Genomic DNA, 26,913 nt, shown 5'->3' with positions numbered 1-26,913 from the left:
ATGTGCTATCAAGCCAAGATATTCAACACCAATATGTATCGCTCGATTTTGGATATCCGTAAAATATCCAATTCGGAATATTCAGACCTCCAAAATAACAATTAATCTCGGGTCGGGTTTCATCTATCGGGCTCAAACTAGAAACATATTTCAATACTAACATTGATCGTCTAAACCCATTGCCCTCGGTTTGTAAGTAATAGTCATCTTCTTTCGATAAAACTGATTGGTTTAAAAGGAAAAAAAGAAAAAGAAAGAGACGATCTCTTCTATTAGAATCGGTAATCTTTCGAGCCCATAAATTAAAGAAAGTGAAATTACTAAATCACACCTGTGGTTGAATGTACATGAAAACAGAACACGAGCATCCCCACCAGGATCATCAGATCTGTTGATGAATTATGATTGCGCACGAGCAATCGTTCGATCTTGATACCGGGACTGCAAAACCTCTCTCGGTTGCTTGCGAAACTGAGCTACCAAGATCGAAGCTTCCCCCCAAATCGAAACTCTAATTGGTCTCCCAATCTTTCATGGGTATAAAATCTAAGCGGCCTTGTTTCATGCAGAGCCTGAAGAAACTCGAAAACGGTCCAAATTGGCTGCGTCAGGCCCCACCCCATTCTTCGCAAAAATTGGTTTTTTCGTCTGATCTAACTGCGTTTCCGTTGGGTAGTGAGTTATCCTCATCGAAGATGATGAATTTGACTTGAACCGACCCACAGCAGGCTTTGCTTCTATTCCAGAAGCGATTGAGGACATCCGCCAAGGAAGGTTTGGTATGCTTTCTGCATGACATGATCGAGTGCATTTCAATTGTTCTTCCATACATGTCTATGTCATGGTGGGAACTGAATTCCAAATTGTAGTGGTGGCAGAGGATGAGGACAGAGAGAACGAGGGTGATCTTATAATGGCACCAGAAAGAAATGGCTAACACCTGAGGCTATGGCATTTTATTGTGAAGTATGGCACTAGGACATATTTTCCCATTGAAGTACAGGGAGGGTGGTGTCCTGAAAAGAGCTGGGCATACAGAGGCTTCTGTCGACCTTGCGGTGTTGGCTGGATTGGAACCTGTGGCAGTTCTTTGTGAGGTACTGGGTGATGGTGGCTCCATGGTGAGATTACCTAAGCTTCGCGAGTTTGTACAGCGGGAGAACGTGAAAACTGTATCTTTTGCTGAGCTAATCAGGTAAGTATTCTCTTCCCAACAATCCAAACGCAAATATTTCTTAGGATAGGTAGTTCCCAATCAAATCCAAATTTCAGCTGCAACTTTCACTTCTTAAGCATTGGCTTTTTTGGCCAAGATGTTGTCCAAGCGGCATCTCACCTTCTTGGGAGTGGATAAATTAAGAATCAGGAAGCCTGGGTGGGGTGGGAAAAAGGAATCTCTTATGGGAGGCTGTTGGGCTACTGTTTTACATAGCAAAACGGAGAGAAGCATAAGCTATTTTGGTCTATTCATGTCATGCTTTAAGCTTGTGGTTGTTATTCCGCCCGTCGACACCACGCAGATCAATGATTTTGGGTACAGAAGAACAATTTTTTATGTGTGTGGCGTTGTTAGATTAGTATAGAGGTTCCTCTCTTACTCGATGTCAAGCTATAGCATTTGGTTAGAACTGGCCAGGATTCTTGTCAAGTCATGTCGATGAGCCTGTGACTGCCATTATTTTTTTGTACCTTTTCTTGTGTTTACCTTGTTCCAAAACTCTTGTCGTTAACTAAGGCAGAGTTTGAGGCGCATTCTCGGCATTATCACCGGGAAATAAGGATAGAACATCTAGATTGACAAATAAGTGCTTGTTTGTTGTATTCCGACTTGTATATTGAGAAGCTTTTTTATACTTGTGCAATTGAGAAATGATTTCACTGCTCAGTAGATGCATACAGGTGCCGTCGGAAAAGAGAGAAATTAATTGAGTGAGCTGCTGCTGCAAGACTACCAACAATGTGGGGCCCATTCATAGCCCATTGCTATAGGTTGATATTAGATGGAATTGAGCACATTGCAATGGTCAATGTGAGCTAAATTATGAGTTAATTGCTAAAACTGTTTGAAGAATTCAGAAACTAATGAACAGAGAGTTTTGAATGGATTAATTGTAAACTTTGAGAATCTTGTTTGTAGCGGTCCAATTTTTCAACACCACTTCAATTTCATGAATAGGAAAAAGGTCCACAAGGGTCCAGCATTGAAGCTGACTTCAGCCAGAATTTCATGAATGAATTTGAACTTTAAGTGCATCTGCAAAGGGGTACAGCTAAGAAAGTTGATCAATCAGCCGAAGTTGTTGCAGGATCATCTGCCGTATGTTTCAATTTGTTTTTTATACTGCTTAAGTTTCTGGTAAATGAGTGGCTCACTGTTCCCATTTATACTTGCTTGGAATAGGGAAAAAAGCCGTATACCTGAGAAGGATGATAAAACAGATCAGGTTATTGCAGGACCATCTAATGTATGTTTCAATTTCATTATATATTGCCTAAGCTTCTGGTAAATGAGCAGCTCACCGTTCTCACTGATACTTGCTTGGTATAAGCAAAAAGGGATCGAGCGAATGGTAGTGAGGCTGGTACCGCGAGAGGTGCCGCAGCTGTTGAGAATAATTTGAGGACAAAAAGCTATAATGACGCGTAATTTACCAGCAGGATCACATAATAGCTATAATTTTTCAGTTTCTATCAACATTTCACGTGTCTTTGTCACTACTTGGAGTGCTATCCAAACTACTGCAAGTAATGCGACCCCAAGTACCGCAACCCATTCGATGGATTAGCACCGTTGTCAACACAAGAATCTAAAGTACAAAATACTTTGCCTATTTTTCGAGGCAACGTACTGTACACATAGTGAAGATAGTAACAACTAATTAAAGTTCTATTTTATCCGTATTACGTTAGTTTTCATTAAATTTTCCCGTCAAATTATTAAGTTGGATGGTACGTGACAGTTGACGAGCGTACCAGTTTGTGGTTTACAGGTATACTGGTTTGTGATTCTTCGTGGTATTAATCAAATTTAACGGATGGTAAATTTGTAACAAGTATACTGGTTTGAGGTTTTTTATGGTAAAAAAATTAGTTTGGGATAAATTTGTCACAGGTATACCAGTTCAGAGTTTTTTGTGGTAAAAAAATTAGTTCGGGATAAATTTATTATAAATATACCAGTTTGAAATTTTTTATGATATTAACCCATAAAATTACTTGTTCTAAGAAAACAGTGGAGAATCTATTTATACATTTTCAGTCTGAAACGGCGCGCCCTAAAATAGTAAAGGAAGCCTCATCTCTTCGAATTCCCCACCCAAACTGACAATGCAGTGGCCGACCGCTTTCGAATTCAAGGGCATTTGTCAACGGGGAAGGAAACGGCCCCAAATCGAAAACTCCGATCGGTCTACCGATCTTTGAACTTGGACTTCCTCGAAGCCCCTAATCTCCTGATTTAGCTCGCGCTCGCCGAGGAGGAGCTTTTCTCTGCTGCTCCTTTCCAAAGAACGGTGGTATCTTGAGTCCCCAAACGACCCACAGCAGGCTTTTGTTTCGATTCCAGAAGCGATCGAGGACATCCGCCAAGGAACGGTTGGGGTGCTTTCTGCATTACATTGGTCGAGTGCATTTCAATTGTTCATCCATAACAGTCCATGTCATGGTTGGAACTGAATTACAGATTGTAATGGTGGGAGAAGATGAGGAGAGAGAGTATTGGGGTTGTTTGTGCGAGCGTGACGGAGGAAAGTATTTGGAGCGCTTGCTTGCGACTTCCTCCTTTGGTGGTGAGTCAGAACCATGCAGCTGATGAAGTACGTGGGGCTTTAAAGTTATGGCTTGATTATCGCCGACAGAGTCCCTCTAGTAACTCCCATAACAAAGGAGAACAAGAGATACTTGCAGACGAGACGCTCCAAGATGTGGGACATCTATGGAGCAGAAGTCAATGGCCGCTTCTTCAGCAATCCTATAAGCAAAAACGGCGAGCCGAGCAGTACTGTTTCTTCTGATCCAGCTGTGCCTGACTCATAGGAGCCGCTGGATAGCTCGACTGCTGATGTTCTATTTGGGGGGATACAAGCAAGTTTACTGACAGGTGGTGTTATTACTTTATCTTAACAGCCCCAAGGTCAAGAACATTGGGATACTTGCTTACCATGAGCTCTGGAAATTTTATGGCGATTCAGTTTTGTAATTATTATAAGACTCATTATTGTTCTATTGATGTCATTCATCCATTTTGTAAGGTGAACAGGTGAAAGACTAGCCCTCTTGTCGAAACTTCCTTTTGTGTTATTGATGGCTTGCAAGATTTATCCTCAATACAACCTTCCTTAGAATCTACAGACCACTGCACATTTCATGAAAACAGAGTTGGTGCAGGACATTCTTTCGTTCCTTTTCTGTCACCACCTCAATGGTGACAGAAATTACTTGAACGAATATACTTAAAGTCTCTATTATAGATCAACTCTCCATGTGGGCAACAGAAGATACGGATTACCATTGACCTTTTACTTTATCGATCCCATGCTCCGCATGAGAGTTCGATTTATACTTTGTCAAAAAAGGACGCAATATGCTAAGAGGTTGAAAATTAAGCACACACATACTTGGAATTTTGGAAGATTCAATGTCCAGGTGTAATGTTCGCTACTCTAAAAAAAACATCAGGAAATACATCCACATTCAATTACTTGCAGCAGAAAGGTTTGCTTTCTTTGATCTGATTAACTAAACAAAACACAGTGAAGCAGAGAGTTTTCTATGGGCATACCAGAGTTTACGCCCAAGTCTTGACATTCCTTCTGAAAATGGAGACTTTGAGTTCAATATTATCAATTCCAATGAGCTCGGACACAGAGACATCTCCTTCCTTTAGAGAGAGTATGGTCTTGGAGAAATGAGGCGTCTCCAGTGCAAAACTTTGCCGGCGCTGTTCATCTTCTCTCTGGCTACTAGAAGTCATCCCCTGAGCACAATTTGTGTAATAAGTTGTAACGTCTGAACCTAAACTAGTAATATGGCATTTAATTGGAGAAGAAATTCATTTCTGGAATGAAAAGTTAAAAAACAAATGAATGCTTGAGGAAGCTCATTAAGAAGAACACACAGGGAATTGAATGTATGAAAAGATGGACAATCTGTCAGTTGATCGAAATTGTATCAAGAATAATGTTAGAGGTACTAAGACTCAAATCGATAGAATTGATTGACAAAGTGATGTGTAATTAGTATGGGCATCGCCATTAGACATTCAGCCCACTAGTTAGAAGACTTGACTAATGAGCGGGTCCGTGTAGGAATTAGGCGTCAAAACTCTTGCAAAGACTTGCCAATCATTAAAATGGCTAATGAAACAATTCCTCAAAAAATTGATGGGGTCCGAGCAGGTCTAACTCTTTAGCCGTGAGTCCTGCAACTCTACGGCGAATAAATTTTAGTTGAAAATGTGAAATTTCACCCGTTGCTAGTTTGGGTAAAATTCATGATTATTTTTGTTCGATTTCATTCATTGTTACATAAGTTGAAAAGGTGGAAAGACTAGTCCTCTGATGGAACATCCTCCTTCAATGTCTATGCTGGCTTTAAAGTTCATCCTTAATTATTTCAGTTATGTGATTACTAGACTTTAATCCGTACCTACTGCTGTATTGATCACAAGAGAGCAATACCTATTAGAAAATTGATTTCGATTCCGACACGCCACGTTAACAAATTCGGTTGAGTGGTCACCGGGAAGGACTTGAGTGCATCTGACTTAAAATGTTTATGATTTAATCACACTTTTTCAAAATTTAGAACTTGATTGTACATAAAGTGAAAGGTTTAACATTTTTTTATGCGATTTCCTCGTGAAAAAGAAAAGGAAAGAAAAGAAAAGAATGGATCGACATTTTCAATTCGCTTGAATAAGGAGAGAGTTGAAGAGAAAAGAAGGAAATGGGATTGCTTAAGTAACTTATGAAAAAAGAGGATGGTGCCGATTTAGGCCGTGATGCTGAGTTGGCAAACTATGAGAAAATTATGTTATCTACCTATTTATATTCAATTAACAAATGGTTGTCATATTGCAAGTCATTTTATTCACGGTAATAATTTATGGGGGGGCTATCTTCAGGGGCCCACGTGTCTAATCCGTAGCTTTTTTTGGGCGAAGAGACAATTCTAACCCTGATTTTTTTAGCATCCACGCAAGAAATTTGTTCCCATCTTTCATTTCTTAACAAAAAAACGGACGTCCTTCACTTCTTTTGCGGAACGGTGATTTTATTAAAGAGAAAGAGGGAATATGGAAATAGAATCTCTCACCTCAATTAAATTTTTTCATCTCAAGCTTTTGATTGTGCCTCAGTAAACTTCCAAATCTCTGTGCCGCTTGCATCACCTGCCATTCCCTCCTATTAGTGTGACTAGACAAGTTAAAAAGGCGAAAACTTTAGAACTTATGATGCTTCAGGCGTCGGACAATTTGAGAAGCAGAGGCAAGCGGAAGAAATTTATGGATGAGAACGACATTAATGAGGTCTTACCAATTCTATGTACATTTCTTTATGCTGATAACTTTTGTATAATTGTGTTGAGATCACCCTTCCAGTTTCCATCCCATGAGTATCTGAATAGTGTGGCATAACGTAGTTGTGGTGTGCTTAGCATACCATTAGAAAAGATCTTCATTTTCGGGCACTCGCCACTTTAATTTGAAACAAGGATGGAAACCTAAAGCTGCAACTTATGGTAGAGGAGAAGCATAGTAGGTTTGGCAGTTGTTGGAGTGTCAACCATGTTAGCCTCCCTAGAGAAATCACTTTTCCTTCTTCGTCTACATCGTTTGCCACTACTTCTTTCATTTTTTCACATCCTATTATAGTCATGCCAGTTAGATGCACCAAATTTGTGACCGCTGAAACCGTCACTAGATGTACAAATCCAGAGGAATTCTTCACCACTAACTGTGTCAAATTCTTGAAGGATGTCACGGCTGGAAATAATGTTGTCAAACCGGGACAATCCCAAACCTCAAACTTGTCAATACTCTGAAGAATTTTTGCCACTAAATAGTCTTCTCTCCAGACACGCTTTAGTTTGTGTAGCTTGCTTAGCTTAAGTTCTCTTAAATTTTCAAGCACCGGATGTTTTCCCTCGCCAACAAGCCCTTCGTCAGGGAATAGATCTTCAAAAGAACTGCAGAAGACCTCAAGGCTTTGTAGGTTTTGAAATCTCTGTAGGAGGAATATGGGAGGAAAGGCGGCCCTTTCATCATGAAAGCATGCCAATGTTACTGCTTTTGGCTTGCCAAAGATGTCATCAGAAAATTTTCCATTCTGTATCATCTGAATGTCTTTATCGACTAATAAAAGTCTCTCTAAGGTGGGAATGTCCTACAAAATTGCCAATACAATGAGAGAAGTAAATTCAACCAGGTTTGGAAATAAATCATGTGCTCTGACAGGTAAACTTAAGTCGGTTAACTCCCATGTAAGGTGGCCTATTCTTACAATTCCTCAGCCCTGCATACATGTGCCAAGCTTCTAAAGTTGTGCTACAATACCCAAACTGTAACCAAATGGTCCAGTATTGCCATCCGCCAACCAAGGTTGAGCGCTCATGTTATAATGATTAGATAGAAAGGGAAAGAACTGTATTGGCATCAGAATGATCAAACAAACAAAAGAAAATCCATTTTACCCAGAAAACATCAAAAGAAAGGTGGTCATCCTGTTGCGATTTGAAAAGGAATTGCTAAATGTCAGTGCCCGATTCTCAATTTAGTCCATAGGAAATTCACATTATCCGTATCGAAAATTTTAAGTGAATTTTTTAAGTAGAGGTCAGTACAGTTAATTCAAGAGCCACCTTGACCAAAGTCATCTTTTATTAGGAATATCTTACCCTGTCAACAAAAATCTATAGTTCCTCGAAATTTTAGGTGATGAGATGAGCTAATAGTGTTACTAAAAACATATTGGGTGTCCACAAATGAAAAGTGTGCTTAAAGATGTTAGAAATATCTTATGTTGTCAACGAACTGATAGGTAAGGGGTTCACTTTTTTTATAGTATCATAATGTGACATAACCACGCAGTGCACATGAGATATGGTGGATGAATTAAAGAATAAAGAAGAAACAGAGGAAGAGCAGTTGCAATCATACCCTCTCAAACGAGAAGTGTGCTTCATGGTCTAATAGGTCGCGTTGATCGTTTCTCTGAGCCCACTTGTTCATGGATGCGGCAAAGGACAACATGTTCAATTTGTCACAATGGGTCACTCGCAATTCCTTCAAGAATGGCCAAGTTAAAGTGGGCAAGTTAGGGTAAAAGCTCTTGAGTTGTGGCATATCATGGAACACCACAGTAGTCAATTGTGGGAAAAGAAATTGAGCAGTAGCAGACTGTGAAGTGTCATCTCCACTCGCGACTATTTCCTCGATCCCACAAGACTCCACTCGAAGTTCTTCAAGTTGGGTTAGACTTGTAGCCACCCAATGCGGAAACAGATTTTCAAGGCTATTACAATTATCAACTTTCACTTGTCGTAAATGTTCAAAAGTGAGAGTATCTCGAGGATTGTCGGTCCATATTTTGCTTAAATTGTCCATGTGGGAGAGAACCATCGACTGAAGCCACGGAATTTGTACCTGCCATATTGAAAAAATGACACTAAGTATGATTATATTGAGTTATGACCTCAAAGAAGGAATTTGCAAACTTCCCTTCCTCTCGCAAATTATAACATTCTAGAACTTGTTAGTGACACCATCAAGGAGGTGTTGCTTGATGCTTTCTTTTCAATTGACTGATGACTAAGGCCGAGTATATTGCATTGGAACAAGCACGAAATGCAGGTCGACAAAATAAATTACCTTACAGTTCGTACCACCTGTTAATACTCATGTATAAAAAAGATGGGACAATATTTTTCAATGAGTTAAGACCCAAAGAATGCAATTACAACCTCAAATACCACATGAATACTTTTGCAATTTGCTGAAAATTTCACATGACATGAAATTTTAAGGCAAGTTTCTTACACAAACAAGGATCCCTAGGCAAATGCAATTAGTCTTCATGAACAAATGAAACGTGTTATGCCAAAATAGATTGTGATACGAAAAAAATGAAGCCATTGTATGAGCTGCTATGAGTTGTTCATTTAAGAGCTGGTATGGAATTTTCATGTCATTATGATAAAACTAATTAAATTACGACATGCTACAATCTCAATTACCAAATGCATATATCCACAGTTCCCTAAGTCCACATACCATGGAAAAAGATTCATACAAGTAACGAATGATCCACCAACATATCCGCCTTAGTCAAATGATCCCTATGAGCACATTATGTTTGTTTGCAGAAAATCAACGATGTTATGAGCTCTTATGACTTGTCTACCGAGAAGCGAGTATTGACATTTTTTTATATGGTTTCAATAAAATTAACGCAATTACGACTTATCAATACCAAAAAACAGAATGACTATTTCCATAATTCCCTAAATCTATTAATATTCTAAATTGAGGATTATTATGAGTTTTTGAAATATTTTAAAAAATGTGGGGGATACCTTATAATCGACAAATAAATAAAATAACGTTAATGCAACTTGTCACTAGCAAAAAAATCAGGTGACTAGTTTCATACTTCTCTATCTATTAGTATTCTAAAATGAGTATTATGATGGCTTTTGGAAGTATTCCAACATATTAATGGCATTAGAAGTAAATGCACAACTAGTAGTAACTCTTATCGTTAAAGAGTAAACAGAAGTATGGATGCTAGTTATGATGAAACGTTCTACTCAGACATAAGAATAAAAAAAATAAAAATTGGGCAAAAGCATTAGAATAAGAAAAAAAACTCAAGCATTTCCTCCGTCAGAAAAGAAAGCAATAGTTAAAACCTGTAAAGAATCTGTAACAAAAAGAGGAGTGATGGAAAAATAGACTAACCTGAACAGTTGGTATGTGTTTATTGCCTTTCTAAGAAATGATGAAATTTAAAACAAATTTGGTAAAGATATTTGCTCGGGTAATCTGAATTCAATGAAAGTAAATTTGAAAATTGACTTGTATTCTTCGAAAAATTAGATGGTGGTGTGTACATGTATTTCCTCCTTGTTCTACTTCGACGGCAACCTCTCCTAAATTCAATTTATAATCAATAGTACATTGAACATTCACTTTTAATTGGCTTATTTCACATTCAATACTGGTAACGCCTTCTCCCTCTAATTTTTGGAAAGTTTCCGTGATGACTTCCTGGAAAGTTCTCTCAATTTGAATATTAAAAAAACAAAAAGTTGCTTGCAATTGGTTTGTAAGGTAACAATTTGGAAAATTGTCCAAAAAGAACTAAACTTATTACATTTGTGCCAATTCAATCTTAAATTTTTCAATTGTGTCAATTTAGTCTTAAACATTTTGACGTTTTGCCAATAAAGTCATTCCGGTCAATTTTGGCCGGAAAATCGCTCACGTGGCAGTTCAGTCAGCACCCACCGTCTTATGTGGCACTACCAGTAATGTGACGTGGACAAATTGAATCAAAATGATGTCATTTTGCATAATTTTATGAATTATTTTCCTTTTTGTGTTCGCTGTTCATCATCTTCCTTAACCCAATCCCATGCTTTCCTCTTCAATCTCTAAGAAAAGTTTCGCTTCCTGACTAAATCGGACTCAATCTTGGAGCTGATTGCATTGCACCAGAAAATGAACACTTCCTTCTGGCAGGTACGCTAGAGAGTGCTTTCCGTCATATTGTCTTGCATACAACTGCTAAATTTTTTTGCGCTTCAACTTGAAGGTGACGAACTCGAACTTGAGTTGATTTACCATCCGTTAGTTATATTATATAGTAGATTGAAATTAACTCATGGAAAAGGGCAAAAAAGAATAGAAAAAAGGAACTTGCGAGTTGATTTCGGGGAGCATAATGGGTTTAAAAGATATAGATCAGAACACCCAAATCGTTTTTTAAAGACTTTTAACCTAACTCCATGCCACAACGGAGCTCAAGCCCTCCAGATCCGGATGCTCATGGTCGACGCTGCAGCAAAGATCGAGCCCTCCAGATCTAGGGCTCAAGGTCGATGCGCAGCGGATCTCGCAATCGTCTGGCTTGGTCGAGATCATGAAGACGCCAAGCTCGATGGCATTTCCAAACAACAGTGGAGGACAGAGTAAGAAGAAGATTGGTTTGCTTTTTTGCTTCTACGTTCAGCGAAGATGGAGGACAAAGAAAGAAGAAAATGAATAGTAATGTGGAAAAGAAGGAAAGAAATAAAATTAAAAAAAAAAGGAAAGAGCAAAAGAAAAATATTCAGAAAATTTGAAATTTTGCAAAAATTATCCACATCAGTGCTGGTTATGCCACATAGGATGGCCAGTGCCCTCGTCAGCAATTACCGGATGAAATTTGGCCGGAAGGACTATATTGACAAATCATCAAAAGGTTTAGGATTAAATTGACATAATAAAAAAATTTAGAACTGAATTGGCATAAGTGCAGTAGGTTTAAGACTTTTTGGACAATTATCTCGTAACAATTCTTTGATTTATTTGCTTCAAGTTGAAGATGCAATTGGTTTTCAGTTGACCTTCTTCGTAAAAACAAATTCTTGGTTTGCGATTTCAGTGATTGGGAAGATTTCAGTTTAACCAATTTGTGAGTGGGTTTACAATTGTGAAGTTTTAGTTGGTGCTGACACCAAACTACAATATTTTATAGCCTGTAATAGGTAACCAACTTCTTATCCTTGATTGATACCGTGTGTTGAGGATTTCGGAGGCAAAAACAAAAGAAAGAAAGAAAGCGGATGTTGCATTGGACTGGAACTAAAATTGTTTCTTGTGACGCATGCAAAGCACCATTCTACTTCCAAATTCCAATCACTGGCATTCCATTTGTACTTCCATTTGACATGATGATTAATCTAAAAAACAAAAGCATTGGATGATGAAAAAGAAGACTGACCTGTAGAGTGAAGAGCGAAGGAGTGTGGTGGTCAATCTCCGTCAAAGATTGCCAAGTCAAACTTCTCATGTTGGGGCAGTGGGCAATTGTCAGATATTCTATTTTGGGACAATCCAACGTATGATTCTTCACCGAGAGGAAACTAGTCAAATTGGGCAAGCATTCCAGCTCCATCCAACGGAGATTCAGGAATGTAATCTTCTCCATTAAGCTTCCCTGCCCTTCTTCCTCTGCGATCACTCCTTCCATCTGACCACACTCCTTTATTTCCATCCACCATAGATTGGCAAGGCTCTGAGCCATCGATGGAGTGAAAGCATGTGTCAAGTTACCACAATTATAAAGGGTAAGACTAAATATACTATTGAAGCGCAATGTCCCTTGAAGATCGTTGTTCCATAGTCGCCTCAACTTTGGTAGATTGACCAAGTCTAGATACCGTAACCTAGGCAGCACCCGAGTGCTTTCCACCGCCTTCAATCCTTCAAGATCGAATATTTCTTCCAGCGACTCGCAATCGTGCACCTGCAATCTTCTCACGTTGTGTAAGAGAAGCATCAATCTGGATGGAATAACATTAATAAATGATGGACATTTATCCACCGTCAGTGATTGTAATTGCCAAGATAACTTGATGGGATTAAGTTCGCTGTGCCATTTTCCAATCAGCTCGGGGAACTCAGACAGCCACAAAAACTCTATTCCAGCAACCGTAGCCTGTTAGAAAAAGCATCATTAAATGTAAACGTCTATTCAGCACAAAGAAATTACTCTATTGGTGATGAAGACCATCCAATTGCACAGAATTTGGTAACCAATGCATACCATTTCTTCAAACATATTTTGGATGGTGATGTTGAGGTCTCCCTTCCAAAACCAAGCTTCCGTTGATACTTGTACTCTCTCCAGCTTTGGTGCCTCTATTGGTCCCCTAGAGAAGAACTTCATGCTGGGACATCCACTCACAATGACATCTTCCAAGAGAGGGAACTTCAGAGTATATTTAATTGAGCTGAAACATCTCAACCCTGTCAACCCATCAAGCTCCATATACTTCAATTGATTGAAAGCCAGCACAAGCCCCTCCTCACCTCCCTCGTCACAAATGACTTCTGTCAACTTTTTACAGTTACTTATCCTCAATTTTGTGAGTTTTACCAAATTTCCAACTATTGTCGATGTAAACATATTGGATGACCCATCACAACGTGACACATCTAGAGTCTTGAGGTTTTGATAGAATCTTGAAAAGGGTAATAGTACTTTTTGCTCATGACTTGGACCTTCTATGGCTTTCATAATGATGCTTAGCTCTTCTAGATAAGATTTGCATACAACCAGCTTTTCCAAGTTGGTTAAACTTTGAACAAAACGATACGTGGATATAGCAGATTCCTGCGAGCAATGATGAAGCTCAACAACTCTTAGCTTGCAGAAGAATTCTCCATCATGAAAATGTCCATTCCATATCTCCATCCGTTCGAATAAATCCAATTTTAACTCTTCTAGATTTGGGAATGCGCCCTGAGAAATTAGTCAAATCAGAATCTGAAACCAACTTAGTTAAAAGAGTATTCATGTGTTATGGTATAAGTCTTGCCTATCGTGCACAATAACTACGTTTTAAGATGTTGAGTCTCATATGATTTACCGGAAGGAAATGCGCCCTCATGCAATAGACATTATGACCAATTTTTTATATTTGACTTGTACCCATATTTGAACTCAAGTAAATCCCTACATTCCCATTTTTACAGATACATACCTCGTGAAAATAACTTCTCCATACAATCACAATTGCACAAATTTAAGAGATTAATGTCAATAAAAATGTCACATCTTTCCGTTTTTCAGCATAAAATCAGTCATCTTTACATAGTCCAAATTAGATAACACAATTGCTCCTTGGTAACATCACACCACATGCCACGTATTTTAAATCTTCATGGTACTTAAGAGAGAGCTGAATGATCGGAATTAGCCCAAACCTTTTTTCAAATCAACGGTTTTGCATTGTGTTAGACATTGACAAGAATGTTCATTCAATATTTGAAGAACATACGATGTTTCCATGTAGTAATAGTTCTATGGATTCAAGGAGAGGCGTACAGTTTACATCTTCATATGTATAGCTACTTGTATGAGATGCTTGGTTGTGACCTTACTCAACACTTCGAATATTCACCATCGAAGCAAAACAAATAATCTTGGGTCGTACCTTTTCTATCAAGAACAGAGGTTGTTTATGAAGTGGCATCTCATTATTGGGTTGCGAAGCAAGCGTCTCCACTTTGTTACAGCCATGCACCTCCAAGGTCTTCAATGCTGGCCAACGTAAAGCATGTGTTCCTGTGTAGATGCACTTCAACTCTGTTAGATACTTAAGCTGGAGGGAGGTTAACTTTGGGAAGACAGCCTCAAGAACTGGTCCTTCCTTCTCGATGAGTTCCACAATGCCACATTCATTGATCTCTAACTCCTCAAGTTGGGTTAGATGTATTGCTACTGAGGCTGGAAACAGAGAGGCGAGGCTCTTGCATCTGGAAATGGTAACAGAATGGAGACACTGGAATTTGACTTGGCTGTGGAGTTCCTTATCCCATACACACTTTAGCTCTGGTAATCCATCTAAGTTTAGCTTTTTTAACGGAAAGCGAGCAATGGGATGTCCATCTAGAGGATTTAGCGGCTGAAGGTTGAAAACAACTTCAAGCGAACCACATGATCGTACGTCCAAACTTTCCAGGCTCTTGAGCCGACCAAGAATGCAAGAAGGAACGATGTTCACTAGCTTATTGCATTGATAAACACTGAGCGATTTCAGTTTGTGGAAAGACTCCGCAGCAACTTGATTGTCCCATATTATCTCAATATTATCCATGCCATAGATGTCTAATGTCTCCAAGCTAGGAAATGCAACCTGCGGTATTCGCTCACGAAATTAGTGATTCTGTTAGATTAAAAGTTCATGAAGTTCCATTGCATACAGCAAAGCTTGAGGAAGAGTGTTAGCATTAGAAAGAAAACGATGGAGATACTGTGATTAAAAAGACGACTAATCAACCATCAGAAGGTGCACTACAGAAGTAGCTGCTCGCACTAAACCTTGAAATCAAATTATGAGTTTCTTAATTGTGGTAAAGAAAATTTACGAGATGCAAGGAACCGCATGGACGACGCGTTGGTCCTGACAATCTTGGTCTATAGATTGGGGTCGTCTTATTAGATGCGTTCGTGAACGCATCCTCATCTTGTAAAGGTCATACCAAATATTGGACAGACCGCACAAAGCAATAAGACAAACAAAGCTTTTTCGTTTATGTTTTGTCGTATATTAGTCTCTCCATATTTTTTAGAAATAAGTATATTAAAAATCCTAAAACTTGTCACGAAAGTACAATCAAGTTCTAAGGTTTTCAAAAAGTGCAAACAAGTTTTAAAACTTGTCAAATTGGTACGATCAAGTCCATCAATTAATTGCACTTTTTAAAAGTCTTAGGACTCGATTGCATTTTCGTGACAAGTTTTAGGACTTGATTACATTTTTGAAAGTTTTAGAACTCGACTGCACTTTTGTGATAAGTTTTAGGATTTGATTGCAGTTTTTTAAAGTTTTAGGACTAAATTACACTTTCATAACAAGTTTTAGGACTTTTAGTGCACTTATCCGTTTTTTTTAAGGACGGTTCAAAAGGCAATATGAAATATTTGAAAACAAAAGGGACGATATTCCTTAATCTTAGTGGACCTTAATTTTGGCGGTTGGTTGTGTTGTTTCTCCATGATAACTATGCTACTTCGATAAAGTAATCGTGGTTAATTTGCCCATATTAGCAATATTCATTTTTCATTTTATTTGTGAGGGTTTGTGGGACCACACCGCCAACTGTTCTAAAAGCTTAAGCAGTTATTATTAAAACAGTTGGCAGTGGTTCCACAAAAATCTAACATGATATTAGAGTAGGAGGTTCTGAGTTCAAATTTTTCTAAATCCCTATTTGTCTCCCCAATTACATATTTACATGCTTTAGGTCAAGACCAAAGTCTAGCCTACGCATGAGGGGAAGTGTTAGAATATTTAAATATTAAATCACGTCTTCATCTAACAGCTTAAATTTTTAGAACAGTTGGTAATGATCCCACAAGATTTCACATTCCTAAATTTAGTTTCATGTTTCATTTTGGACGAGTTTAACTTCAAAATTAGTGTATTAATCCCCATAGTCTCTTTGCTAGCCCTTTAGGTTTCTATTAATTTTACTAATATACTAAAATTAAAAACGTGCAATACAAATAATGTTACGATTTCTTAAGTTATAATCTTTAATATCTCTAAAATATACGTGAAATATGTCAAGGACATCATTACTTCCGGTTAAAGTCAATATAAATTAATTTTATTCAATATTATATCACTCTAAAGCAATTAAAAAGTCAGGCTAAAACAAAACAATGAAAAACGGGATTATTGCTTGGGTCAAAATGAACAAATCTTAACTTTTATCATTTTACACTTGAAAGAACTCAATATACTCAATTGATTGAACTTCCCTTTGAAGATTCGTAACTATTTTACCGTGTTGGATGATCCAACAGTTAGATAACATTTGTAGTTCATACGACTAACAAAGTCCAATTATCGAAAATAGTCCTAGATAGCTCATTAAAGAAGATTAAAAATATCTAATAAAGTCAACATATCAATCCTATTGAAGGGCACATTTTCACAGAATAAGGCAGATCTTGCAAGTACAAATGAAGTCACATGCGTCTCAAAGGCCCCTTACTGCTTTCCTCTCAATTTTTTTCAATTGTTTTCTTGCACATGCTTGCAATGTCCATGCCATACATGTGAAATTTCTGTGAATTTTAAGTTTTCTTGTTAACATCGAAAAAGCTTTTGGAAACCGTACGGGTGTCATAAGAGATGTTCATCCATATTTATGGAAACTATTTTCCAAAGAAATAATACGTAAGAAATTGCAACTCATACATGTCTTCCACTTTGAACACTTAACACTTGCATGCTACTCTTTTTTTTTTATAAATTTTTTCTTGGTATGGCGAATATAATTTCACAATAATTGTCTCTCTCGCCTCTGTTTAATCAATCAGCGAAAAAGAGACATTTCTTTTTTAGACTCAATTGCAAGAGGAAAGACAGAAATTTGTAACAAATGCCACCCTCGAAAAAAGGTTGAATGTTCATGGAAATATAAAAAGAAAAAGAATTCTGAGTTTAACAGAAGAAGGTGGTGGGACCACTGTTTGAGGGCAATTTAGTCAAGTTGTACTAAAAACTGTGCCTCCTCTTGCAGGTTGTCGGAATTGCCTTGCCCTAATTCTAAAATATTTTTTTTATTGATTATCACGGTAATTAAGGGTATTCCGTTTTCTAAATGATGAAAATAAAGTACATCGATCTATTATCATATTAACCACAATATTATAGTAAGAGAGTTTCTTTTTTATCCAACCAGCAAGTGATTTATCAAACACTGCATTTCCAAATTCAAACTCGATATCGGAAAACTCAAATTTTAAAATGAAATATGTATTTTGATTTACAGTTAGATATTGCAGACACATTTTCCGTATTTAGTTAAAGTAAATGATGATTTATAACATTTTATGAGTACTTATTACAAAACGATTGATCGTTGACATTGCCAAAAAATGATCATCATTTCAAGTAATTTGGCTACGACAATATTTATGGATGTATCATCGTTGAAGAATTTTTATTGAATGGTCAAATGTGAAAACAAACTTTCTATTTTAGTTTTGAAATTGACAAAAAGAATTTTGTTTGTAGCAGTCCAATTTTTCAACACAACTTCAATTTTATTTTCCAATTTAATAGAGTATATTTGAGAACAAAATTAATCTTAAAGATCGCCTATCAAATCTAATACAAATAACATACGTGTATGTGTGTGTCAAACTTATGTGATTTTTTTTGTCCTCGTGTTTTTTTTCTCTTTATTTTTTTTACTTTCCCTTCCTCGTGTGCATTTATGATTGGAGTTTCTCGTTTTTTTTTTCCTCAGTTCTCTTAATGCGATTATGTTTACTTCCCGATTGTCTACTTCTTACTAGGTCTACGTTGTAATAAAATTGTCCAATATTTAATTTCTTTTTAGCTTGCTTTGATGATATCTTGATTTTTCTAATTGACTCAAAATGTGTTGATTCAAAAAGAGTATACTAGAGTTGTGTATAATCTACCTTTTGACGTGACAAACATTTCTATTGTATTAACAAGAGGGTAGCATGTTCTTTTTTTCGTCACTCGAGTAATGCTATTTGCATTTACCACGAAATTCATCCATCCTTTGAGTATCAAAGTACCCAAAAGCAATTGTACATGCCCGTGAAAACTAGTAAAATTTTATAAAAAAGATAAGAACTGAAAGGGATGATAATTTCTTACACGAATCAACATGATCGTAAATAATTATCTGACAAATTCGAAAATGATACAAATTGATACAAACTTAATATACATAAATTTTATAGCAAAATTAAGAAAAATATAGTGTACTCCATTGAACATGAATTGCCGGCGAGTCTTTTTTTTTATTTATAGAAAGTACTTATATCTAGTTACGTCTAGATTGAGTAGCCGCAACAAAGTACTTATATTTGGTTACGTTTGGAAGAAAGATGCTAACATGGAAGCTTCAGAATGTTCAAAATATTTTGCACAATAACCTATATGTCTACCCACCTGGCAGAAGCTGAGACACTCCTTCGCGTGACTCCTCTTTCTTTAATTACTGGGTAATTAGCAGCATTCTCATGCGCTGTACGGGCGTAGAATTTTTCGTTTATGTAAAATCAGAATATGTATTTTAATACAAATAATTAATTAAAGTGTATCTCATTTTATATGAATCTCCTTCATTTTGAAAAAAAAGGCTAAATTCTTAACTCGTATTATGTAAAACATAGGGATTTGATAACATTTAAAAATTCCTAATTGTCATTATTATATGACATAGTGTGATTTTATATATGTAGTATAACATTATTGTAATATTGAGAGAAAATTACAAAACTCATCAAAAGACATATATAATATGAAGAGGTACATTTCCAAGGATTGGGTTTGACTTGCAACGCTAAAACTCATTGAAACTAATGGCATCGAACAAGGCAACCACCTAAGAGAATTGAGGAATTTTTTATGGAAGCAAGATGAGTGGAAAGTACCAGAAAAGTTCCAATCGCGAGGAGAATGATCATCTTGCAAATTAAAAGTTGAAGTGATAGCCATTGAGGATATTAATGAAGAGTTACTCTGTAATAATATAATTATATAAATTTTCCAGGTGCTAATTCAATGATGACTTGGTAACAGTAACACGTTCAGAAAAATGGTGTCTGCCACACCGATAGTTCGTCAGAAATTTCGAATTTTTGGTCTAAGTGCATAAATTATAAAGAAATGAAAATTTACTGCCTTGGGTGATTAAATTAAAGTTCGACGACTATATTACAAAATATTTTAATATATAGTTAAAGGGAGTGACTTTAACCCCATAATTTGATAGTTCACAATTGAGCTCATTGAAGATAGTTATCCAACTTTTGTATATATAGTGACTCTACTTTAATTCCTTCATTTCAATTTAAAATCACAATTTGAATAGTAACTCTACTTTGACTTATCCAGATTTATGGTGCAGTGATTATGTGGAACGCAATCAATTTTAACCAAAGTGAGCTTGGTGATTGTGCTTTGTCTCCAATAGAACTAACTATTTATTTGTTAATTTTAATTATTTTCTTGTCAGAGTTAATATTAATTATTTAGCTGGCTGGCGTAGTAATTATTTATATGCACATATCTTATTTTATAATTTCTTAATAATTTGATGTGATTGATCCAACTCTTATTGATGTAAATTGAAACCTGCCAATTGTTTGTAGTGCCATGTGGCAACTTGAAATGCACAGCATGTAAACTTCTAAAGTGCTGTAACACATAAAATTGATGCCAAGCATTTTACTCCATCAGATTGTAAGATTTTGACGTAACATTAATCACGTACCTCTTGATTGAAGAGGGTAGTAGAGCACGATTTGACGCAGTCCTCACTCTGAGCTTCTCGTGAACCTATCATCGATGTTTAAATAGATGAAACGAATGTCATCTTTTACATTGCATGTATGAACTAATCTAAGAAGATCTTCTATGATGAAACCAAAAAAATCAATCTTACATTCTCTGCGAGAGAAGCACGTCAAACTTTCCAAACTTGCAAGGACTAAATTGGTTAACATCGGGAATACTAGAGTTTCTGTTCTTAACCCTTCTTCCTCCATAAGGATCGCCTCCATCTTCTTGCAATCTAATACCTTTAGTTCTCTCAATTGTGAGAGAGATTGAACCACGGATGGCAAAAATAGAAACACGAGGTTGTTACAACCAGACACACGTAACTGCTTTAAATTATGGAATCTCACGATTCCACAAGGATTCTTGTTCCATATGTGCCTCAAGCTTGGTAAATCATCTATATTGATGGTGCTTAGCTCAGAGAGAGTCTCAATATTTGCATTGGCGCCTAGTCCGTCAAGGTCAAAAATTTCTTGCACCGAAACACAAGCTTCTACCTCTAAAGTGTGTAACTTGTGTAGGTTTGCCAGTGACCTAGAGTAAATAACCTTTGAAATAGATTTGCATGAAGACACCTTAAGAAATTGGAGGTTGCTCAGCCCTAATGGAGATTCATCAGTCCATATATCTTCCAGATTGGGAAGTCCAACCATAGTCAAGGACTCCAACGATGGGATTGAAACCTGACAAATAGACCCATCAGCAATAGCATCTACAATTACAAAGAGTAAGCAAGAAACTTATGTGCTATAGCAGGTTATTACAAATAATTGCAAAAGAAAACTTACGAACTTTAGGATAATTTTTGCATTTACAAAAATCTATGATAAAAAAAAAAGCTAATTTACAATCCGAAAAGATATTTTACGACCCCAAAAACAACTAACGAACTTCACTTTTTATTTAAAATATTTTCGTGGATGGTATTAGGAGGAGATTTTGTTTGCAACTTATAAACAATAAGGGAAACTACAGTCATCAAGAAATAGCATTCATTCAGTTTGCTAATGACTACGAAACTTAGTGATCCATAACACAAAAGGAAGTACATTCAAGGAAAATTACTTTCTATAAGGTAAACTACTTCCTCTTAGGTTATGTTACTACTTTGATGATACATTACTCATTTTATTAGATGATTGTTAGAAAGTACTATACTATCTCACAATAGAGATTATTACGATGAAAAAAAATAAAGAAACTGTAGAATGACCGTGATTACGAAAGATATAGGCAATTTACTAACAAAGGAAAATATCTCATTAGAATAAGCAAATTATTATGCTATAAGACCTTAATTACAGAAGGTATGTCTAAGTACTACCTCCCTAGGGAAACTTAGCAATTTCGAAAAGTAATTTAGTACTTCACCGGCAAAAATTACTATCATAAAAGTTTAGTTACTGCAAGTAGCTTCCTTTCTTTCACCGCCTGGGCCACCAACGCACCTTAGCCCACTGGGGCTTATCCAGGCCCAATCCATTTATGCGTGCAATATTATAATTTTTCCAATAAGATCCAATGAAGTAATGTGTATTTATCCAATGACATGAGGAAGTTGTTTTTAAAAATTGCGCTATAACTTGTATCTTTCTCACAAATGGTAGGAATTGGTAGTTCATTATGGCTAGTACCTTTTATCCTTACTATTGACTACCTGGGTGTGGAGTTATACCTATTGTCTGCGGCTCGCACGAATAGTTAGACACGTGGCACATATTTTTTCTTTGTTCTTTTTTTTTTCTTTTTACCATATTCTTGTTCTCTGTCTATCTCTCTCTTCATGTCACCGAAGAATCAACCACAGGAAGGCGCAACAGTGAGCTGTGGCCGGTCATGGCGGTGGCCGATGAGTGTGGCGACAACGGGGCCCAAAAAAAGAAGGAAAGCAAGATGACACGTGTCGGCCATCCATGCGTGTCGCAAACATCCATACTCAAACTTCCTTTTATACTTCATAAATCTACGTTGGCAACTTAAATTTCTCTTCATGGAAGTTCACGGGACCCGCAACTTAAATTTGCACGATTCTTTACTAACAGGGAAACTCACATATTGCACGAGTCTTGAACTCCATCATCAACTTCAATGATAATTACATCATTATAAAAGGACGATCATATCTAAGTCAATGTAAACGCTCTAAGCAATTTTCGCTTTTCTTAATTGGAACATTGTTTACCCTTAGTTTACTTACTTCTCTAACTAACAATAAATGATAACATCACATTGCTATGCTCAATACGCCATAATTTATATAACCAAATTTCGGAAGTAGATGTGTACCGCTTTAAATCTTCATGGGGGATTTCGTGTAGTCTTTCCTAAAAGTTGCTCACTAATGCCTACGACTACGAGATATTAGCACAAGTTGAAGATTTATGTTTTTTTATGCCAAATGCTTACAATATATCTATATCTTTTATACAATTTTGTATGCTTGCACGCATGAACATGCACGAAATTGTGTACTTTTATAATTATAGGACCGATGCAATGACTAAGTGCTTATTGAAATAGACGATATGAAAAAGACGTGCCTAAATTAGATTAGCATTGTTGCTACTATTTGAAAACCCAATCCCCTTGCCCATTCTTCGTATTGTTTTTTTACCTAAGTCACCTAGATATTATATTTTAGAGATAATAACAAAGTTAGATAACTAAATTCAGTGAATCCATTTTACAAGATTATGAAATGACGTTATTATGGAATTATTCTAATGCCAAAATTTCCTTCAATGCTGCTCTGTAAAAGACCCTATTAATATAGGTATACTTGCAGCATGTTAGTCGAAATTAACTCAGATCCTATCGCAAATTAATTTTACATGGATTTTGTAACGACCCGGTCCGACGAGGGCGGGGAGTGGTCGCCGGGGCCAGAGGGCCTGGACAAGGAGCGGCTCCTGGCAGGCTTCTAGGATGGCAAGGGGGGGCATGTCTCTTGTCCCACATCGCTTAGGGGGGAGTCCTGGGCTAGTTTATAAGGCTTGGGTTCTCTACTCTGTGTAACGCGTTTTAAAGCCGTGAGGGTCAGTGGGCCCAAAGCGGACAATATTACACAGTGTAGACCCCGGGTCCTTACAAATGGTATCGAGCCGACTCCGATCGATGCGTGTGGGGCCACGAGACGCCGTGCTCGAAGGAGGGAGAATGTAACGACCCTGGTCCGACGAGGGCGGGGAGTGGTCGCCGGGGCCGAGGGCCTGGACAAGGAGCGGCTCTGGCAGGCTTCTAGGATGGCAAGGGGGGCATGTCTCTTGTCCCACATCGCTTAGGGGAGTCCTGGGCTAGTTTATAAGGCTTGGGTTCTCTACTCTGTGTAACGCGTTTTAAAGCCGTGAGGGTCAGTGGGCCCAAAGCGGACAATATTACACAGTGTAGACCCCGGGTCCTTACAGATTTAATTCTATTAGTTGGACTTCTACACAATGAAGAGAAACGGAAGATTGCTGTAGCTAATTAAAGAGAAGGCATGATTGGATAAGGTAATTAGGAAGAAAATGAACTGAAAATAAAAAAAATAGTAACAAGGATTAAAATCTGCGTTACATCTAATTAGCAAATGAGTAAAAGATTAATAAATAGTATATTCTTTTCATAGAAAGTTACCTGTTGCCCATTGAAGAATGCAACTTGAGTGCCAACTTGGTCTTTTGATGTACTACTTGAAGCAGCCGTCCCAGCGGTGAAAAAGTTCTTGATATTTCGCAAGTCACGCAATTCTAATACATGCAAATTACTCAACTCAACTTTACCACAATCATCAACTTGCACAATCTCCTGCATTAAGTGGCACATGACAACTCGGATCTCTTCAAGCTGTGGAAGTTCTTTCAATAATGAAAGAGGAAACAAAACTTCCATCTTGTCGCAACTTTCGACTCGTACTACTTTTAATGCACTCAAGGACTTGGAGGAGATATGGTTGTTGCATATCTTCTCCAAGTTGATGAGATTCTTGAGAACTAACGACTCCAACTTCTTAAAATCTGTATGGGGGGGCGATTGGAGGACGTAATAGACGGAGGGACTATTCTCAGCGTGTAGATGCTTTAATTTTCGAAAGCCTTCTTGAGACAACGCGCAAATACTGTGATCAATTCCGCCTAGTCCGTCCAAAAATACATCGTCAGTTTTGCCTAAGAAAGTTTGTATGCATCCTTTATGAAGAATATCGCTTGTTGGCTCTAACTTAAGCTGCAATGTGCTCGATCCTTTTTGACTTGGCCAGTACAGCATGTAACCTATTTGGATTTTGTACTTAGTTAATTTCTTGACATTTAGATCCTCTGGGAGAACACTCGGATCGAGAATGGACACATGCAAAGTGTATAGATTCTTCATGTTATTCAACTCAATAAGCATGGCATTAGTCGGTGGACTTTGCTCCACGGCATTCCATCGATCAAAGCTATTCTCCATATACAGCTCCTCCAATTTTATCAAGCTTCCAAGCACACCCGGTTCAATTATCTCAAGTCGTGAGCAATGGTTCAAGTCTAACAACCTCAGCTCTACCAATTGTCCAATTTCTTTTGGCAATCGTTGAACTTTGGAGTTCACAAAGCTGAGAACATGTAGCCCTTTTAGCTCGCCAATCATGGCTACATCCTCTAACAAACAACCATCAAGACACAGAGTGTGTAAATCCTCCAAGAACTTAAACGGCGAAGGTGAACGAGTGAGACGAACCTGAGAAAGATGTAAGACCATGAGCTTTCTCATAGAGCTGAAATATGAATTTGGGACCTTAAGAGATTCATTGTTTGTGAACAACAAAAAGATCTGCATTTCAGGGCAATCTAACTCTTCGGGAAGCTCCTTCATGTCAACGTAGGGAAAGCATATTGCTGTACAACTTTTGAGCTTGTCCTTGGGCAAATCTGTCACCGACTTATCATTATCTTTCAACACGAGAAGAGGGTCATCTCTTGAAGCAACCGAGGCAACAAATCCACGAACCAAATCATGTATCTTGAAACCATCAACATCTTCATCGTCTGCTAACAAAAGGGAGGAGGCTTTCAAGGTCCGGATCAGTGAGCTCAACCTATCTCTAACTTCTTCCATGCTGCTATCTTCTCGAAATAACCTCGAACCCACACCGTACCTCACCAAGTTTTCAAGAGAGGGCTTAGAGACACCATAAACAACACAGAGCCGTAACAATGACTTCGCCTCCTTGCCATCCTCCCCTTTCAAACGATCATAACTCAACTGCAACATCTCATTTATCTGCTCACTGATTCCTTTGTTTGTAGACATCTCGATTTGTCTCAAAACATCCCTCCATTCTGGAAACTTGGCGTCTTTAAAAATATTCGCCATTGCAATAATCAGGAAAGGCAAACCTGCACATTTGTGGAGTGCTTTATCCACCAAGGATTTGAATGGGTCATCATGAACTTTGTCTCCCACCGTCCTCTCAAACAATCTCTTTCCCTCTTCCTCCTTCAGCGCATCAAGATGGAAGTCCCTGTCGCAGCCCATACCCCTTCGCAAAACATCACGATCTCTTGACGTCAACAACAACTTGCATCCTATGACTTTGTTGTCATGTCCGCAAGGAATGCCCACTGATTTCAAGTCCAGCCCCTTCCACAGGTTGTCCAGTATTATGAGGACCTTCTTTTTCTCACTCACCTCATCTTCCAATCTCGCGCGCAGACGCTCCGCTCGGGAATTGACATACTCTGCATCCTTCATGTCCAGCTTCAACGCGTGCGCAATCTCTCCTTGAATCCTCTTGATGTCTTGATTTTCCGACACGTCAGCCTTAGCGACCCAATCAAACGACTTCTCTTTCCTTATTCTCCTTTCGACATCCGCCAATAGGGTGGACTTGCCGACCCCACCCATCCCGTAAATCCCAACCACGCTATTGTTCTTATCGGCAAGAGCGGCCATGATCTCTCGCATGATCAATTCTCTGGATTTGAAGATGTCGTCATCCTTAAGCTTAATCGACATCGAGGCCAAAGAAGCGAAGGCCGTTGCGGCGGTCGACTGGACGACAACTTTGCCCTCTCTCCTGGCCGGAGTCGAAGCAGCGACATTCCCTGGAGCTGGACCGCTGGAAGAGATATCCTTGAATTGACTGCATTCTTGAGCGAGTCGCTGAATGTCCTCGATCATGTGCTTGGCCTTCCTGCTGAACTGATAGCGACAATTGGGGTCGGGAAGACTCCCGTAGCAGCAAGTCTTTGTGGCCTTTTCAAAGTCGTCCAACAGGTCTCGCGCCTCCTTCAAGGCCTTCTCAGCACTTACTTGCCACTGCGCGACATGACTATAGACATTCCGAAGATTGTTTCTAGCCACTTCCACAGCATTCTGGACCATCTCGGCCTCGTACGCCAGCTTCCCCACTTCCTTCTCAAGATCCAGGGCGTAACTCTTGGAGGACATCACATATCCGAATTGACGCTTGATGGGAACAATTACGTACTTCAAGACATCCCATAGAATAGAAACGGCAGAATCGATCGACATTTTTTTTTTTTTGTAGGAGAAACAAAGAGCGAGAAAACAGAGAGACGGAGAGAGAGAATGATAGAAAAAGAAAGGGCAGCAGATAGTGAAGAAGAATGGGTGTGGGGAGGAGAAAGAGCGAAACAGAGCAAGATGGATGAGTAAGGAAGAAGGCGAAGAGATTCGAGTACAGAAAAGGATGAGGGATCAACGGCTGAGATTCAGTAATGGAGATTCAACGATTTGAAATAAAAGAAATTCCGCTGTCGGTCACCTTTGTCAAGCCACCAATGTGGACTCAGTGAAAATATGGCATAGACATTCAGAAAA

The 26,913-nt window shown here is 38.1% G+C and overlaps 1 protein-coding gene and 1 pseudogene across 3 annotated transcripts; one reads left to right on the top strand and one right to left on the bottom strand.

The window, feature by feature from the left end:
• Window positions 1-533: 533 nt before the first annotated feature.
• The window catches only part of LOC115691313 (bifunctional riboflavin biosynthesis protein RIBA 1, chloroplastic-like), a 55,897-nt pseudogene continuing 29,517 nt past the window's right edge, over window positions 534-26,913 (top strand).
• On the bottom strand, window positions 6,540-26,812 carry LOC115691305 (uncharacterized). Of its 3 annotated transcripts, XM_056303408.1 has the most exons (8): window positions 23,725-26,784; window positions 20,213-20,792; window positions 20,042-20,106; window positions 14,203-14,904; window positions 12,810-13,508; window positions 11,985-12,701; window positions 8,159-8,644; window positions 6,540-7,385 (listed from the first exon to the last, which is right to left on the bottom strand). In XM_056303408.1, exons 1-8 carry the CDS (start codon window positions 26,602-26,604, stop codon window positions 6,678-6,680), a joined length of 6,837 nt encoding a protein of 2,278 aa, XP_056159383.1. In that variant the 5' UTR covers window positions 26,605-26,784; the 3' UTR covers window positions 6,540-6,677. The 3 variants fall into 3 exon arrangements, with proteins under 3 accessions (XP_056159383.1, XP_056159384.1, XP_056159385.1); XM_056303409.1 differs by lacking the exon at window positions 8,159-8,644 and having other exon boundaries at window positions 23,725-26,793; XM_056303410.1 differs by lacking the exon at window positions 6,540-7,385 and having other exon boundaries at window positions 8,587-11,221; window positions 23,725-26,812.

Source organism: Syzygium oleosum, unplaced genomic scaffold, assembly GCF_021117445.2.
Source record: "Syzygium oleosum isolate NSW1041296 unplaced genomic scaffold, Sole_v2.1 Sole_v2.27, whole genome shotgun sequence".
In the NCBI taxonomy this organism is placed as follows: Eukaryota; Viridiplantae; Streptophyta; class Magnoliopsida; order Myrtales; family Myrtaceae; genus Syzygium; species Syzygium oleosum.
This window is presented reverse-complemented; position numbering and strand designations above follow the sequence as displayed.